The sequence below is a fragment of the Panthera leo genome, chromosome F2 (genome assembly GCF_018350215.1).
Source record: "Panthera leo isolate Ple1 chromosome F2, P.leo_Ple1_pat1.1, whole genome shotgun sequence".
NCBI lineage: Eukaryota > Metazoa > Chordata > Mammalia > Carnivora > Felidae > Panthera > Panthera leo.
Window position 1 is genome coordinate 78642096 of NC_056695.1, and position 16041 is coordinate 78658136.

The 16041-nt window shown below is 55.2% G+C and overlaps 1 protein-coding gene across 5 annotated transcripts in view; it reads right to left on the reverse strand.

Moving 5' to 3' along the window:
* COL22A1 (collagen type XXII alpha 1 chain) overlaps positions 1 to 16041 on the reverse strand; it is a 259317-nt gene that overhangs the window by 201862 nt on the left and 41414 nt on the right. For all 5 annotated transcript variants that reach the window (XM_042923636.1, XM_042923634.1, XM_042923635.1 and 2 more), the window contains exon 4: positions 8319 to 8393. In XM_042923636.1, coding sequence (XP_042779570.1) covers positions 8319 to 8393 — 75 coding nt within the window. The remainder of the gene's footprint in view (positions 1 to 8318; positions 8394 to 16041) is intronic.

Consider the following 16041-nt stretch of genomic DNA (forward strand, 5'->3'; position numbering starts at 1 on the left):
AAGGAGATGTGCGGCTTCCATTTCCAGTTGCGGGGAACGTGCGGGAGAAACTGCAGACCTGAGTTTTCCAAAGAAATGGGAGGTGTCCTGGCTGCCCGGCCAGGGCAGGTGTTAGGAAGCTTCCCCAGGAACACTTTGCAAAAAACACTTTGTTTTGTTCTGTTCTGTTTTGGCTCTGAGAGAGGACCTCGTGTGCCCTGGTGATGTACGTAAAGGAAAAGTCATGACCTGAGCGCTGGGGGAGCTGGGGACGCGAGGGGGTGATCAGCTCAGGCACGTGCCATGTGGACGCCGGCCACTTGAACAGCACCGGCCACTTGGTCGTAAAGGGAGGGCAATGACACCCACGGCCGTAGGGCGGCCACAAGAACCGCTCACGATGGACCCACCACCAGCAGCACGTCCTTACCACGTCCCCTACACGACTGTCCCGACTCAAGTCCCACAGGCCAGGACAGCGGGTTCTCAGAGGAGCCTGAGCACAGTGCCCACACCAAGGTGACAACATGACCTACTAGCTCAAACTCTGTTCCTCGGGCAACGGGAAAGCTCACGCAGGTTCAAGGAAGCCAATGGAGGGCACGCGTGGGAGCACTCGTGTCTGCATCCCCAGGGCCAACACGACCCTGGGTCCAGGCGACACCTGAGCCACGAGACTTTAGGACGACTGTGGGGGATCTCCAACCTTCTAAGGTGCTGCCACGAGGTGAGGTCACAGGGCTTGTACGGTGATGATGTACCCATCTTGCACCACTAAACCCTGCTGCTCCAAGCCTGGTGTAAGAAACAGCAGGGACAGGAAAGGTTTAGCACTGAATGAGAGTTAGAGTGGCAGACTTGGGCCGATCTAGACTGTGTTCCTGACCACAGGGTCCTTGCTGTGTGACCTTAGGCAGGTTGCCTAACATCTCTGAGCACCCGTCTCATCATCTATAAAACTGGGGTTGTTTTAGAATGTACCTCATAGGATTGTATCGAAGCTCGAATGATAAGATACAAAGCTCTTCACAGGGTATCTACCATACAGGGGCCCACAGAGTAGTTTCTGTATCGATTATTTTCCCATGATACCCTGGCCCATAGCACAAACTCATGACGCTGGACTTCCAGCCAACTCTAGGCTGGCACGTGCCCTTTGCCCTGGACAGACTATAAAGAGACAGCACTCAGCACCTGGAAGGTCAAATACTTGTGGGTTGAGCCCCACTTAGAGCTGTGTGACCTAGAGCGTGCATCTTAACCTTTCTGAGCTCATTACCTTCTGCGTCTCTGCACAGTTGGGACAGTAGCAGTGTAGGGCAGTGAAGGCTCTAGAACAGGGAATATTTGGGCTCAAACTCCTACTCCCACATTTCTTCTACCTGCTCAGTCTCAGACACGTTATTCAACATCTCTGGGCTTCAATCTCCTCATCTGCCAAATGAGGACAAGAAATGCAGAGTCAGTGGGTGTGGGCAGGTGCAGCAGCCATCGTCTGGCAGAGAGCCCGTGGACAACACATTCCTGCTCTAATGACAAGCAGTGATACCTCGGGAGGCCACCCTGAGTTTTAAAGGAGAAAGTAAAGGGGCGCCTGGGTGGCTCAGTCGGTTAAGCGTCTGACTTCAGCTCAGGTCACGATCTCGCGGTTTGCGAGTTCGAGCTCCACGTCGGGCTCAGTGCTGACAACTCAGAGCCTGGAGCCTGCTTCCGATTCTGGGTCTCCCTCTCTCTCTGCCCCTCCCCTGCTCCCACTCTGTCTCTGTCTCAAAAATAAATAAACATTTAAAACAAATAAAGGAGAAAGTAGGTCAGCATATGCCTGGTGCATAGTAGGTGCTCACTAAATGTCAGGGGCCATAAATGGACTCTTCACTCTGAATGAGAAGGTAATCACTCTCCTATCCCATAGTAAGCTCTGAATAAACGCTCAGGGGTGGGGCTGGGTCACTTACCCCTCCCTGGAATCAGTTCTTTCATAGATCAAATGGGAGATCTGGGGGGAATTTGATCTTCTTTTGTGTTCTCAGCACTGATTACTATATATCATCTTTTCCCAATTCTCGCCATGACCGGAAAGAGCCGTCTCCCGATCACGCTGCATCATTTGCCTGCCAGAGAATCCAGAGATCCGGTTTTTCCGCACTAAAGAACCCCTCAGTTCAGCAAGGATGAGGCCGCCGGTAAGGTGGGGCTCCAAGTCAAAGCAGGGAGTGAACCCCAGGAACAACGCGCCTCAGGCATTCAGAGTGCCTCACACAGCCCAGGGTGCACCCTGCCCCCTCGCAGACTTCCAGCTGAGTGCTGTGGACTGAATGTGTCCCCCCAAAGCTCCTGTGTTGAAGACTGACCCCCAACGTGATGGGTTTAGAAGGTGGGGGACCTGGGGGATGATGAGGCCACAAGGGTGGGGGGCCCCATGGGTGGTATCACTGCTCTTATAAAGGAGACCCTGAGACCTCCCTTGCCTTCCACCACCCGAGGACACTGAGAAGAAAGCCATGTATAAACCAGCCGGCAGTCCCTCGCCAGATGCTACGTCTGCAGGTGCCTTGGTCTTGATTTCCCAGCTCCCAGAACCAGAAGATATAAAGTCCTGTTGCTTATATGCCACACAGTCCGTGGTGTTTTTGTTCTCCTGGCCCAAAGGGACTAAGACGCTTGGGTGGCTTTGAAGAAGTGGTCAGATCGTCTGAGTCTGTTTCCTTAACTGGGAAAGTGGAGAGAGTAATCCCTTGCAAGGCTGTCGTGGCATTTTGGTGAGGTGAGCCGACAGAGCGCCCCCAGGGAAGCTGCCGCTTGGGAGTTGCTCAGTCAGTGTCACCAGCCCTTGCTGGGGACCAGGAAGGGAACCTTTTGACCCACGTCCTCTGTGAAATCTCCAGGAGCCTCACAGCCTGGCAAGAGCTCCGCCACTTCTCCCGGAGCCCCACGACCGCCACCTGGTCGTAGAGGACCAGGCATGTGGCGGGGAGCAGCCCCTCTCCTGCAGGGGGCAGGTCAGGGCAGCAGATGTTGGGAGACACCTGCTGAATGAATAAGGAAAGAAGCCCCCTTCTCTCACCCCCTGCCCTGCACTTCCGCGGGCCCGGCCACGGCCTCCTTAGCAGGGGCTGGGCACTGCTATTCCAGAATTGCCTGGGGACAGAAGGCATCGGGTCCCTGCCGCTCTGGGCTCCGCACCGCAGAGGGCCCGGTGGGCCCAGCTGGGAGCAGCTGGCAGAACTGACCACCCCTGTGCAAGGCCCTCTGAAGATGCAAACATCTGCTGCACGTGCTGGGGCCCTGTACCCGGACGTGCCCCAGAGGCTGGGAAGTTCTGGGCAGCGGAAGCGGCTGGGGGCCCGCCTGGGGACGGGGTGACTGGCCAAGAAGGCCCTGCAGGTTCCATGGACTAGACACCAAATGGTAAAGAGCGTAGAGCCCGTCTGGGCCCCAGCAAGGCAGAACAAGCAGAGGAGGTTTTGGGGACAGTCCGTCCTGGGTCCGAAAACTGGTCCAGCACTAGCCACGCACACGGTCTGCGTCCTCGTGTCTCCTCTGCCACCAAGGCGGGGATAATGGCCCGCCCGCAGGCCGCCACCTCGAGGATCTCGCACATTCCTGCAGGCAGGGCCGCGCTCAGCAGGTGCCTGTACCTGGCACACCCAGAGGCCCGGCGCCAGTGGGTCCGTGAGGGCTCTCTCATTTGTGAAACTCTCTGATTGTCCTGCCTGCCTGGGGTGGTCCCTACAGGGAGGTGATGGGGTTGGAGGGGTCAGGTTATTGCTCAAGAGAAGCTGCCCCCAGTTAAGGGAAGGAAAGTGGGAGAGGGAGAGCATCTCAGTCAGACACATCGGACCCCATCCCTGCCCTTAGACTCTGCGGCTCCACAACGGGGGTGCAGGTACTAAGACCCTCACAGCTCTCTGCCTGTCCGTGTGGGGTGGACAGCCACCACTTGGCAGGTGTCTGGCCCCCGGAGGGTCCCACGGAGCAGCGGCTTGTGTTCAGACAGCGTGCTTGCAATCTGGGTGACACGTGCCCAGAGACTTCCCCTTAACAGTGAGAACAGCAGAGTGGGCCTGCTCCCCTAGAGCTCTGTCAACTGTCCCTAGACACTGCCACCTTAAGCTGGGCTTCCCTTAAGCCGTTACACGTGGGAGAATGTTTTTTTCTAGGTTTTGAAAAAGCAAACATATGCTCTCCTTTCTGGTTCCACTTTTATGGGTTTCGAGGAATAAAAACAAGAAAAAAAACAAAGACTTAAACACGACAAAGCTTTGAACAACAAGCAATTAACCCGGTGGTAGCAAAAGGGCACCGAGAGAAAAGAGGAATTGCCTGCAATAAAGAAAAGGCTGGGAAGGAAAATGAAAAACGTTCCCGAGGTAAATGGACTCTGATGCGAGGCACCGCGTGATAAAGAAGCAATTGTTTAGCGCAGGAACTGCAGGGGTCCACCTCCCCCCAAATCACAGGGTCAGCTGAAACAGGTCGCATCAGCGACACCGTTAGCCATGGCCCAGGTCAACTGTGTGCACCTGCTCCACACCAGTGCCCACCGGGCTCCCCGCCCATCCTTCTAAGGTCTGCACTCAATGGACCTTTACTGGGACTCCTCAGGCACGATGCTCATTCCCGGGTCTTTAGTGGGTCTGGCCAAGGCGCACAGGGCCCATCTAGGGACGCTTTCTCACCAGCTTGTGACCAATTTCATCCGGTTCATGCTTCTGCCCCTGAGGAAGCCAGGAGCTTCAGGTTTTCTTATTTGTGGCACATTTTGTGGAAAGACAGGATTCCCTGTTGGCTGTGAAGATCCCAATAATGAACAGGATAAATCCCAGCCTCCCCAAAATGTAGTGTCTAGAGAGAAGCAGACGCATAGATAAGCAGTGTCGGTACTGTGGGTAAATGATTAGAAGGGAGAACGACAGGGCTTGTGCAGAAACACAAGGGATATCTCTCCCTTATCCCCCTGAAGAGCAGTCAGGGAGGGCTCCCAGAGGAGGCAAAGCTTAGCCTGGATTTGAAGAATAAAAGGTGGGCAGACACAGGGGGAAGAAAGGGCATCCAAGGTAACTGGATGTGTAAAGGTCAGGGGGCCCGAGTCGGCCCAGTTCCTTTGGAGAATCTTGGCTATGCCAGGATGTCAGGAGCCACGGTCACTGGCTGGGAATGGGGTGGGCGGGGGAAGACCAGGCTGGGTCTGTCGGCCACGTGGCAAAGTCTGAGTGTCCTTCTGCGGGGAATGGAGATCCATCAAGGACTTCAGAGCAAGAAAGAAACACAATCCTGTTTCTATTCTGAAGGTCATTCTGGCAGTGGGGAGACAGGAAAGGGAGTCCTGGGAGATGAGACTTGCTAAGAGGGGGGCAGGGGCGGGGGTAGGCCTCGGGCCAGGGTCCACTTGAGAGGTGTAGTGGGCGGTGCCTCAGTGAGTATCTGGGTGCAGGAGCTCAGGTGGGAAGACAGAAGAATCCAGAATGCCCATGGCCACATTTCAGAGATGCTCCGAACCTAGCATGTTCTTAAAGCAGCAAACAGCCAATCTCCCGGGAAAGTAGTATTCCACCCACAGTCATGAAACTCTCGGAACATTCAGTTATGAGCGCCGAGAGGGACCCTCAGAGACACTATGTGGGACGTAAGGTTATGCGGACAGGGAAACTGGGCCTCAGAGAGGCCAGGGGTCTGGGAGCAGCAGGACCAGCCTAAGACCAAAACCTCCAACCGCCTTGCCTGCCCTCTCCCCTTCCTGGGTGTTTTGGCCTGGTAAGCCCTAAAACCTGCCAGAGTCATCTGAGGGGGTGTCTGGAACTGAGGCTTTTAGGAACCCCATTTTTTCCCAAAGGACAAACGATTCCAATTACCCAACTGTATTTAACTGGCAGGTCTGAGACTCCTCTCTCCATAACCCCATCCAGCTTCCACATGGCGGGGCTTCCTTCTGGGCTGGCTGTAGTTACAGGAGAGGACAGACCCAGTAAGATCTCCGTGTGCACAGCACTGCACCAACAGGGCATGGGTGTCATGTGTGACGGGTGCCTGCCTGGGCTACGATTCACCTCCTGGGAGCCTTGGAGCCCGCAGAGGGGAGGGGAGATTTCAGGAAGGTTCCAATGGCTGCAGACAGAGGCTGCGGATTCCGAACAGAGTGCCCGCTTCTCTCCAGTCACCAAACAGACTCAGCAGGATGCTCCTCATATACCAGAGGCTGAAGAATTTGTTCCCACACACATGTGCCCACGTGTGTCCCGGAAACACACACACACACACACACACACACACACACACACACACACACAGTGACTCTTCCCAGGAAGAATCAATTACTCTTGGGGCGCCTGGGTGGCTCAGTCGGTTAAGCATCCGACTTCGACTCAGGACATGATCTCACGGTTTGTGGGTTCAAGCCCCACATCGGGCTCTGTGCTGACAGCTCGGAGCCTGGAGCCTGCTTTGGATTCTGTGTCTCCCTCTCTCTCTCTCTCTCTCTGCCCATCCCCTGCTCACACTCTCTCTCTTTCTCTCTCAAAAATAATAAATATGCATTAAGAATTTTTTAAAAAAGCATCAGCAGATAACACGTTTGGGCTCTTTTCCACAGAACGAAACAGGACGGCAGGCAAGCCCATCTGACTTGCAGTGACACAGGCAGATTCGCTAAGTCATCTGTGACTTCTTCCTTCCTCTCTCCTTTCCTTCCTTCCCATGGTCTGCCTGCCTGAACGCACCTGTGCCTCAGTTTCCCCAACTACAAAACACAAAACGGTGCCTCTCTCATGTATCACGAGGGTTGAACGAGAGCACATGTGCAAAGTGCTTGACACACTGTAGAAGCTCAGTGAGCTCGATTTTCACCATTATTATTAACGTCCCTCTTGTCACATCTGTTCCCTCCTAGGGACACACACACACACACACACACACACACACCAGATCGTGAATGATTTCGGCCAGATCCTGCTGTGAGGGATTCCCTGCTCACAAAGTCAAACAAGGAGAATGCAGCAGGTAGGAGTCTGCCTTCAACACGGACTTCAGTGCACGGATGGGGATTGTCAAGGCAGCGAGCGGGAACCCTGATGTCAAACTGCCCAGAAGCTTCGTGCCAGCCTAGGCAGAGCAAGGCAGCTACGGATATATTCCCTGCAAGGGAATGGGGTTATGAAAGCAAAGAGGAGGAGAGCCATCATCATCTCCCGGGTTGACAGAGGGCCCTGGGAGGGACGGCTGCTCACTGAACGCCAGCGGCACACCAGGCACCAGGCACCGGGAGACTAAAGCCGTCTTCCTTCCAGAGGCGCTTGATGGGGGAGTGGGGACCGGGGACAGGGAGGAAGAGGAGTGGGGGAAGCGTGTGGCACTAAGCGGGCCACCCCGGCAGGTGACTGCAGCTGGAACCCGCCGGGAACCGCCGGGAAACGCCAGGAATTGGGTCAAAGGTGGACCTTGGAATGAGGGGCACTAAAGCCGGGCTGTTTCTTCCCCCAAAAACTGCCTGAGGGCCGAGTCACTCTGGGACACATTTCACCTGCTGTGCGAGCAGGCAGGGCCGTCTTCTACCTATTCTAGAAACGTCCCTCAAGCACAACACGCAGATGCTAGCATCTTCTGGTGGACGGGGGCACCCTGACTCAGTAGCGTCCCAGGAGAGTATCGCCCGGACAGCTCCTGTGAAGCGCCTGGTTCTGACCCCTCCCAGACCCCAGCGGAGGATGCAGACCAGCTCCGGAGCCACACGAGGAGGGGGTGCCTGGCCCCCCTGCACCTGGCGGGGCTGGCGGCCAGGATGTGGAGGAAACTCCCCTGAGATCGTCACTCAGAGAGTGCTTTGCCAGATGCGGGCCACAGGGAGGAGCACACCCCACTCCCACGCTCGTGGCTCTCAGGAGGGTGGGAAGCCCACTCAACCGTTGCCATGTCCCCTGTGCACCCCGTCAGGCGGGGACAGCCTGGGAAGGGGCGCTGCAGGGGGATTTCTGCTGCCGGGGGCACACTATCTCCTATCACCCCCTCATGGATTTAAAAACTCTGGCTCTCTCTCTCACTCCGAATGCACTGATCTCTCCATTCCTTCGCTCGCCTGGCCCATCATTCACTTACTCGTCCCCCAACTCGTTCATTCTGATGCATTATTTAGGGGCTCCCATAGGGTCACCACCGACTCCCAGATGAAAACGGGACGGCTGCTCACGGCTGGACGGCCCGCAGGAGGGGGCTGCCGCCTGCCCAGCTTGTGTGATTCCTTCCATTAAGCTTCGGCGGAGAGGTTGGCGAGGCCAGCCCTGCGTCAAGGAGGACCGCGCTCAGGGCCAGCTCAGGGCAGCATGGCGAGCCGGCGGTCTCTCTCTTACCTGTGATTTCTTTGCTGTCGCCATTGGTGTGCTTAAATCGGTCTCCTTGCACACGGACGCTGGGGCACAGCACGTCTGAGAAAAGCAAGAGAAGACAAGAGCTGGATGAGCAAATGCCACCCACAGTCACTCTGGGGAAGGTGACAGCACCCGGAGCCCCCAGCTCCTGGTGTGGAGGATGGCCAGTGCCCGGGGCACACGCGGGGGCAGCGCACGCAGCTGATGGGTTCACGCCCGCGTGTGCTTGTGGAGCACCTATTCTGTAAATACCGTGCCCTGTACTGGGAGTGAATCACAAACAAGGAGGGTCCCTACCCTCAAGGAACTCAGTCCCCCATTAGAGGGAGTCAGACACCAAAAGTGACATGATCAACACAGTGTAATAAGTGACAGGACGGGCGTGGTTGCTGGGGGATCTGGGACACAGGTCTGACACCTCACCAGGCTTGGGGGGGGGCCAGGAAAGCTCTTCTGGAAACGGTGGTTCTCGAGGCTTCCTTAACGGAACAGTTAAGACCTAGCCAGACAGACAAAAGCCCGAGAGCGGCACCAGCAGAGGGAACATTTATAAAGGCTTGAACACACACATACAGATTCCAAGTTAGCGGTGCCCGTAGAGCGGGAAACGTGCGCTGGGGGCCCACCGGCAAGGTGTCTCCTGATGCTACCCCGAGGAGCCTCAGGTCCCATTCCAACAGAAGAAAACTGCTCAATTGTCCGAAGGCAATAGAGTAAGTCTTACAGAAGAAAATAAAAGCAAAACTTCATTATAGGATATTACGTTAATGTCTCATATTAAGGTCTTCATGATTCTTCACTTAAAAAAACTGGAAGAGACAGAAACTCAGTTGCCCTAAAAATCGCAGAAAGAGCACCAACTTAGAGTTTAAAAACATTTTTTTTAATGTTTATTTTTTTTTTTTTGAGACAGAGACAGAGCACGAGAGGGGGAGAGGCAGAAAGAGAGGGAGACACAGAATCGGAAGCAGGCTCCAGGCTCCGAGCTGTCAGCACAGAGCCCGACGCGGGGCTCGAACCCATGAACCGCGAGATTGTGACCTGAGCCGAAGTCGGATGCTCAACCGACTGAGCCACCCAGGTGCCCCCCAACATAGAATTTTAAAGTCCTTGATTCAAGTGCCAGGCTCCTGACCAACTGGCACAGTGTGTTGGATAAGTCCCTTAACTTCTGTCTCCATGCAAGTGTTTCTGACGGGGAGACCTTATAAATCACGCACTGAGCACGGGGCTGCCTGGAGGGCTGGGCCAGCTCAAGCTCGTCACAGGACTGGCATGAGGGAGGGTGGCCGTCAAATTCAGCACCTGAGGAATCTTGCTTTCCTTCGCCTAGACCCTGCCCTCTCCATGTCACTATTATAACCTCCCCTCATTAGACGTTCCCCCATCTGTTCTGTGTGCAATGACCTCTTTTCGTATTCAGGGCACGCGTGCTTCAGGGCAGGGCCGGTCTGGGGCCCCTTTTACCATCAGCAGCCGGGGGAAAGCACAAAATCGTCCCCGATTTGGGTGGAGGTATTTTTCATGTTTATCTTACAAGGCACCGTGAGGTCCGACGAGGCACATGGAAGGGGTTATTTTGGAAACAGCACCAAGCTGTCTGTCTAGGACCAAATACAAGGGAGGATCCAGGCCCCGTGCAATATTTAGACGGCTCCACCCAGGACGGCGGCAGCTGTGGGGTGACCATCAGTTGCTTGGAAGGCTGCCAGCGAGACGGGCTGTGGGTCATGCGTCACTGCGAATGCACTGACTCAGAAGGTTCTATCCTTGATTATGAGCAAATCTCTGGAGACTGATGGCTGGAGCTCAGGGCAGGCAGGGCCACTGAGCCTTGTCTCTGAAAATATCCCGAGGTTGTGACCTGATTCCCAAACCCAGATGTGCAAGGACAGTCCAAGGACCATGAGCACAGGTAAGACGGAGGCTCTTTTCAAAGACATTAGAACTTCTGCCCAAACTGCTTTAAGGACTCGTTCCCCAAACCACCTGCCAATCCCCTTTTGGGGCCATATCTAGCGCTTATACATTCGAGAGGATCAAGGGGCAATTTATAGCCGACTTAGTACGTCAGGACAAATGGTTCCCAAATTACCCCCTCCAGCCAGGCTTTGCAGGGATGCTGGGGCCTCTGGGTTCACCTGCTTGGCAGGAACACAGGGTCAGCATCCAAAGTCCCTCTCAGCCTATAACTGTATCTGTTTGGCCAAGATATTTCCACACTTTGCATAATAATCTATTTATTTCCACATCAACTCATTTACTTCAACTAAAATATCTGAGGTCCCGAAATGTTCCGGGCACAGAGCTAGTTCTAGGGACCCACAAATGGGATAAAAGACGAGTTGCCATCCCTGCCCTCAGGGCACTCATGGGCTGACTGTGGTGACACAGTGACACAAAGTGTCAGAGCTGCCCAAGTTCGTGATGGCTGGAAATGACCAGTGACAGCTAAGCCGAGAAGTCACTGCTGGATGGCCTTCCAGGCACGGGCTCCATCGTGACGCTGCCGAGAAGTGAGAAATGTCCCAGATCCGGGCTCCTGCCATGGAGGGCCGACAGACCCTGTTCCCTAAAAGAATACCCCTTTCACTCCAAACGGCACTTTTCAGCCCAAGGAGAAGAGCTGTGGCTGGCTGGCGGCCGGTCTTAGCCAACAGAGGTTATTCTGTCCTCCACCTTTTTAGCCTCCCTTGCTGCTAGGGACACACACGTGACCCAGGTCTGGACGAGAAAATAAGTAACCAAAGTTTGCTGTGGTTGGCAGAGGGGTGGTCTCTCAAAAAGCCTTTGCTTTTCCTGATGAAACGGGACAGATAGGGAGATGCACTTGGCAAGGTGACTCTCCCTCCTCCTTAGATGGCGGGACATAATGTCTGCAGGACTTCCAAGGACAACTGAGGAGACAGGGACTTCCAACAGCAGCAACCCAAGGCTGGGTGAAGAGGGTAAGAAAAACACACTTCCATTTGAGCCACAGGAGCGGTTTGTTTTGTTTTTTTTTTTTTGCAGTTAAGCGCATCCCAAACCTGCACACATTCCCTTTTATGGGAGCTGCGCTGATTTGCCAGGCTCCAGGATTTGGAAGCTGCCTCTCTTTCCAGATGCCCAAGGACAACTCAAGAGGGTGGTAAGAACGGGTACATTTCCTTCCTGGTAAAGGAGCCACAGACAGACTGGATTATCTTCACTATCCCAGTAAATATAGGTGTACCTGGAAATCATTCAGTATCAACCTGAGAAGCCGTTCTGGAATTAAGGATGGGTAAGTCCTCAGGGTCCAACGTGTGTACTTAGTTCTTGGTTACTTGGTCAATTTTCCTTTCTCAAAGAGCAAGAATATGACTAATCACAAAGACCTTCTCCCTGGGAGCTGATTTATGGTCATTCTTCCTTGGTCTTTGGGTAGGTAGAATATTCTAGACTTCTGGAGAGAAAAAGATCTCTCTGCCCACAGAACCACTTCTATTTCCCCCAGAAGCTTTCAAGAGAGGCCAGCTGCTGATTGACCAGAGCTGCTCTTCCAGAGGGAAAAAAACCAGGAATTCACTGTAGTTTCTGTGGAAAAACACATCAGCTGTCCTCAGTTTACCACATGGCAGAAGGGGAAAGTGTGCTCGCACAGGATGCCCTTCTGCTTTGCGCTGACACGCCCACACTTCCGTCTAGAGAACACACAGCCATGCCATCCCCAGGCTCTCAGCCAAGAGTGTCTTTGGGAAAAGAGAGTGCCGGCAACCATTGACTGCCTACTGTGTGCCAATCTCCCAGCTGGAGATTTTACCCCCAACAACCACTCTAGGGGATAGATTTTCCCCCCCATTACACAGATTTAAAAACAGAGGCTAAAAGGTTAAGGAACTCCCCAGGATGAGAGGAGAACCCGGATGTGAAATAAAGGTCAATCTACGTCTAGAATCTAGGAGAACAGACGGTGGCTGCAGTCAAGGCAAATCAGCGGGACCACAGAAGAGGGAGCAGAGGTCTCGGTGAGCAACAGACAGGAAGCCTTCAACTCACCCAGCACTTCGCAGTGACCGTCACTGAGTCCAGCCAGCCACAGACGAGGTGCTGGCATTCCGAGAGGGCGGGGGAGAGGCAGAGGAGGAAGGAGGTGAATCAGGTACCAGCAGGCACACAGAACAGCTCCCTCGCTGCTCCGAGGCCAGCCAGGAAGTCACCCTCACTCTAGAGAGCCAGCCAACACTGCACCAGGCTCCAGGGCCCGGGACAACGGGAGTAGCAACTATGACAGCAATGCCAGTGGCTCCCGGGGACGGAGGACCCACACGTCCAGTATGGCACTGGGCGTGCAGACTGTTTCCGCTCTGCTGGGGGCAGCGGGGTCTCCGTGATCAGCAGACGGTCACGTGTAGAGGCTGCTGGGCACCAGACACCGTCCTGAGCATGTTGAACACATTAACACAGTGAATCCACTTCTCCCTTCAGCTTCAAGGGGCAAGTGCTAGTATCTACAGATGGGGAAAGAAAGGCCTAAGGAAGTTAGTAAATGGATGGTCCAAGGCCGCAGAGCCCGCTAACAATACAGGCGGCTCGATGAATCCAGCATCTGGCTCCCGACCACGCACTACGCAGTCTTTCCGAAAGTCACCTGCTTAAGTCACCCAGCTGACAGGGACCCAAGTTCGTCCGTCTCCAAAGCCTGCACAGACAGACGGCCGGCTGCTACCTCTGGAGGCAGCACCTTCCACTCACGAAGGGCCCTGACTTGTTGTAGACGGGCCTCCTTACCCTGCACCTATAGGATCCAGGCGCTGGCTAAATTCTGCCCGCGCACCTGCTCGCTCGTGACCATTTACAGCAGGCTCCGAGCTGGGTACTGGGGACCCCAGAGTGGACAGACAGCAAGATGGCTACCAACCCCAAACAGGGGCCCCTTCTCTCTCACAGAAGCTACTTAGACGCTGCAGCCTGTGAGCTCCTACTCTCCAGTCCTGTGCAGCTGACGCCCCGCAAATCCCCAGCGGTTCCATCATCCAGACAGGCCACGGGAGTGAAAGGAGTAGGTCCTGCGGGAGTCGTGAGCACGTAAGCTGGGATCACAGCTCCCGCAGGCGGGGTTTTGCATTGGCTGCTGGCTGAGGCGTCCCGTCTGGCACCAATCAGTGCTGCTCATCAAGCCCATCTTGCAGATGAGAGAACTGAGGCTAGGACAGCCGAGATGACCCACTTCAATCAGGCAGCTCATTTGCAGAAAGAGGGTTCAACTTGGTGTGACGCCAGCACCCTCTCGCTGTCTCCCACAGACACACATATTGGGGCGTCAGGAAGGGCACAGGATATTTAGGCCGTGGTTACCTCCGGGAGGCAGAACTTGGGAGTGATTCTTTGTCCCCTCTTTGTATCTTTGTATTTTCAAATTTGCTTTAAAGATTTGAATGTGATTTACTAGTGCAGTCTTTTCAGGCTTTTGTTACTATTATTTTGATCTTTTTAAGGTTTGTTTATTTTTGAGAGAGAGAGCATGAGCGGGGAGGGACAGAGAGTGAGGGGGAAGGGCAGAGGGTCTGAAGCATACACTCGGCACTCACAGCAGAGAGCCCAAGGTGGGGCTCGAACTCACAAACTGTGAGATCATGACCTGAGCCAAAGGCAGACACTCAACCAACTAAGCCACCCAGGCGTCCAATTACTATTATTTTTTAAAAGCGGGTCTCAGCCGGGCCCTGGGACACTTGCTGGCCAGCAGGAGGCTCCAGGGGAGGGGAGGCAGGAGGGCTGGTGGCTGTAAGCACCGTTTGCAGAAGTGAGCCTGGGAGGCCTGGAGGCCTGCTGGGCCTGCACCAGCTGACCTGCCAGCCTCAGCCGGGAGAACGCCAGAGGGCCTCACGCCAGGCCGCCTCCACTCTCCCAGCCCCAGCCCGTGCTCGCTCTCTGAGGTAAGGTGAGGCTGAAACAGGGCCAGAGGGAGACCGTGCTCTCCACGGCTGATGGGGAACGTGGCCTGGAGTCTGCAGACCTCGCCTCTCTGACGTCAGCTGCCCCTCATGCGTGCTCCCAGATCTGGAAATAGGGATGCAAGTGTGGGGGGCGTCTCCCCATCAGAGGTAATCCTGCAGCTTAAATGGGATAGTGAGTGGGAACTTCTTGGCATGGTGCCTGGCACCTAATGAGTGCTCGTTCATTCATTCATTCATTCAGTCAATACATTTTTGCCAAGGGCCTGGCACATACCTCCCAGCGTGAGGAGTGAGTGCAAACACGTGCCCTGGCCTCTCGGTGGTCACGTGCCTAGTGGAGGAAGCAGAAGGCCAAGAGAGACAGAGAAGCCAGCGGGCCATCAGCTATGCTCCGTGCTATGGAGGAAATATGTAGGGGATATGTCCGGGCGCTGGCTGTGGGGGCCAGGGTGCACGTTGGATACGCTGGTCTGGGAAGTCCTCTTGGCTGGGTGACATCTGGGTTGAGAGCTAAGAAGGGGACAAGCCAGCCACAGCAAGAGCAAACAGGCAGCAGGTAGCAGCAAGGGGCACAGAGCCCTGAGGAGGAAGGGGCTTGGCTTGCCCTGGGGTGGGGAGGGGGACCAAGCCCTGCGCTGAGTGGTTCGAGGAGACAGGAAGGTAGGAAGACGCCAGCTCAGGAAAGCCTGGGGACCCAAGGCAGGGCTTGCAATTCAGGCCAATGAAGAGATGTCTCCCGGGGAGTTAAGAGTGGGCAACTGAGTCCAGGTAGTAGGTGATGTAGTTAGCATAAGAGTGTGGCTGCCCAAGAAGGGTGGGATTTCAGAGGTCCCTGGTTTCCTGGGAACTCTCTTCCCTCGGGGGTGCCCGTGGGCTGGACACCAGCAGGTGTCAGCACAGGCCCCGAGGACCTCCTCTAGTTGGGGGCAGGAGATGCGGTGCCACGGGAACTCGGAAGGGCACCAGAGCCCTCGGCCAGCACCCAGGTGCCACGTGGGTCCTGGGCGCTTTGGCCCAGCAGGCTCAGCTGGCATCTGAGAGGCACCAAACCTAAGTGCAAACTTTCTTTCCTTCATCCCACGTTTAATGAATGCCTACTATGCACCTGGCACGGAGCTGCTCCAGGGTATAATGGGCCCAATGACAAATGTGCTGTCCTCAGGGAGGCGCTGGCCAGGGGACAAGATGGAAACTGGCCAAATAAGGCACTGACGTCTCCAGCAGGTGGTGGGAAGCTGTAAGGCGAGGCCAGGATGAACACAGCGGGCCCCAAGCTGGTTGGAGGGTCGGGGACGCCTCCACTGAGACTTGAAGGGTGAGCTGGAGGAAAGCAGGTTGAAGCAGCAGGAGAGTGACCCACTGTGAGCTCACAAGACTCAGCGACTCGTCCCCAGGTCACAGAGCTCAGCATCAGGGATGCAAAATCCAAATCCAGGTCTGTCTGACCCCCACTACCCCCATCTTTGGGCCACGGCAGGCTGCGGACCATCGTGGGTCGAGTGATCTGTCTGTCCAACAAGGGCTCTGGGGACCCTCAAGAAGCCCTTAAATGAGCAGAATCCGTGAGACGCTCATAGGACAGGTGAGGGCAGGGATCAGCAATGGGGGGTCTGTGGCCAGCGGTGGGCAGGGGCTCAGGCAGTGCACCGTCAGGACTCAGACACTCGTGTTCTCCTGGGACGTTAACCATTAGGGAGTGGAGCAGGACATGAATCAATGATTCCCGAGGGTCCACCACGGCAGGGACATGATCACTGCCTGGATGCCAGGGAGGCCACAGGGAA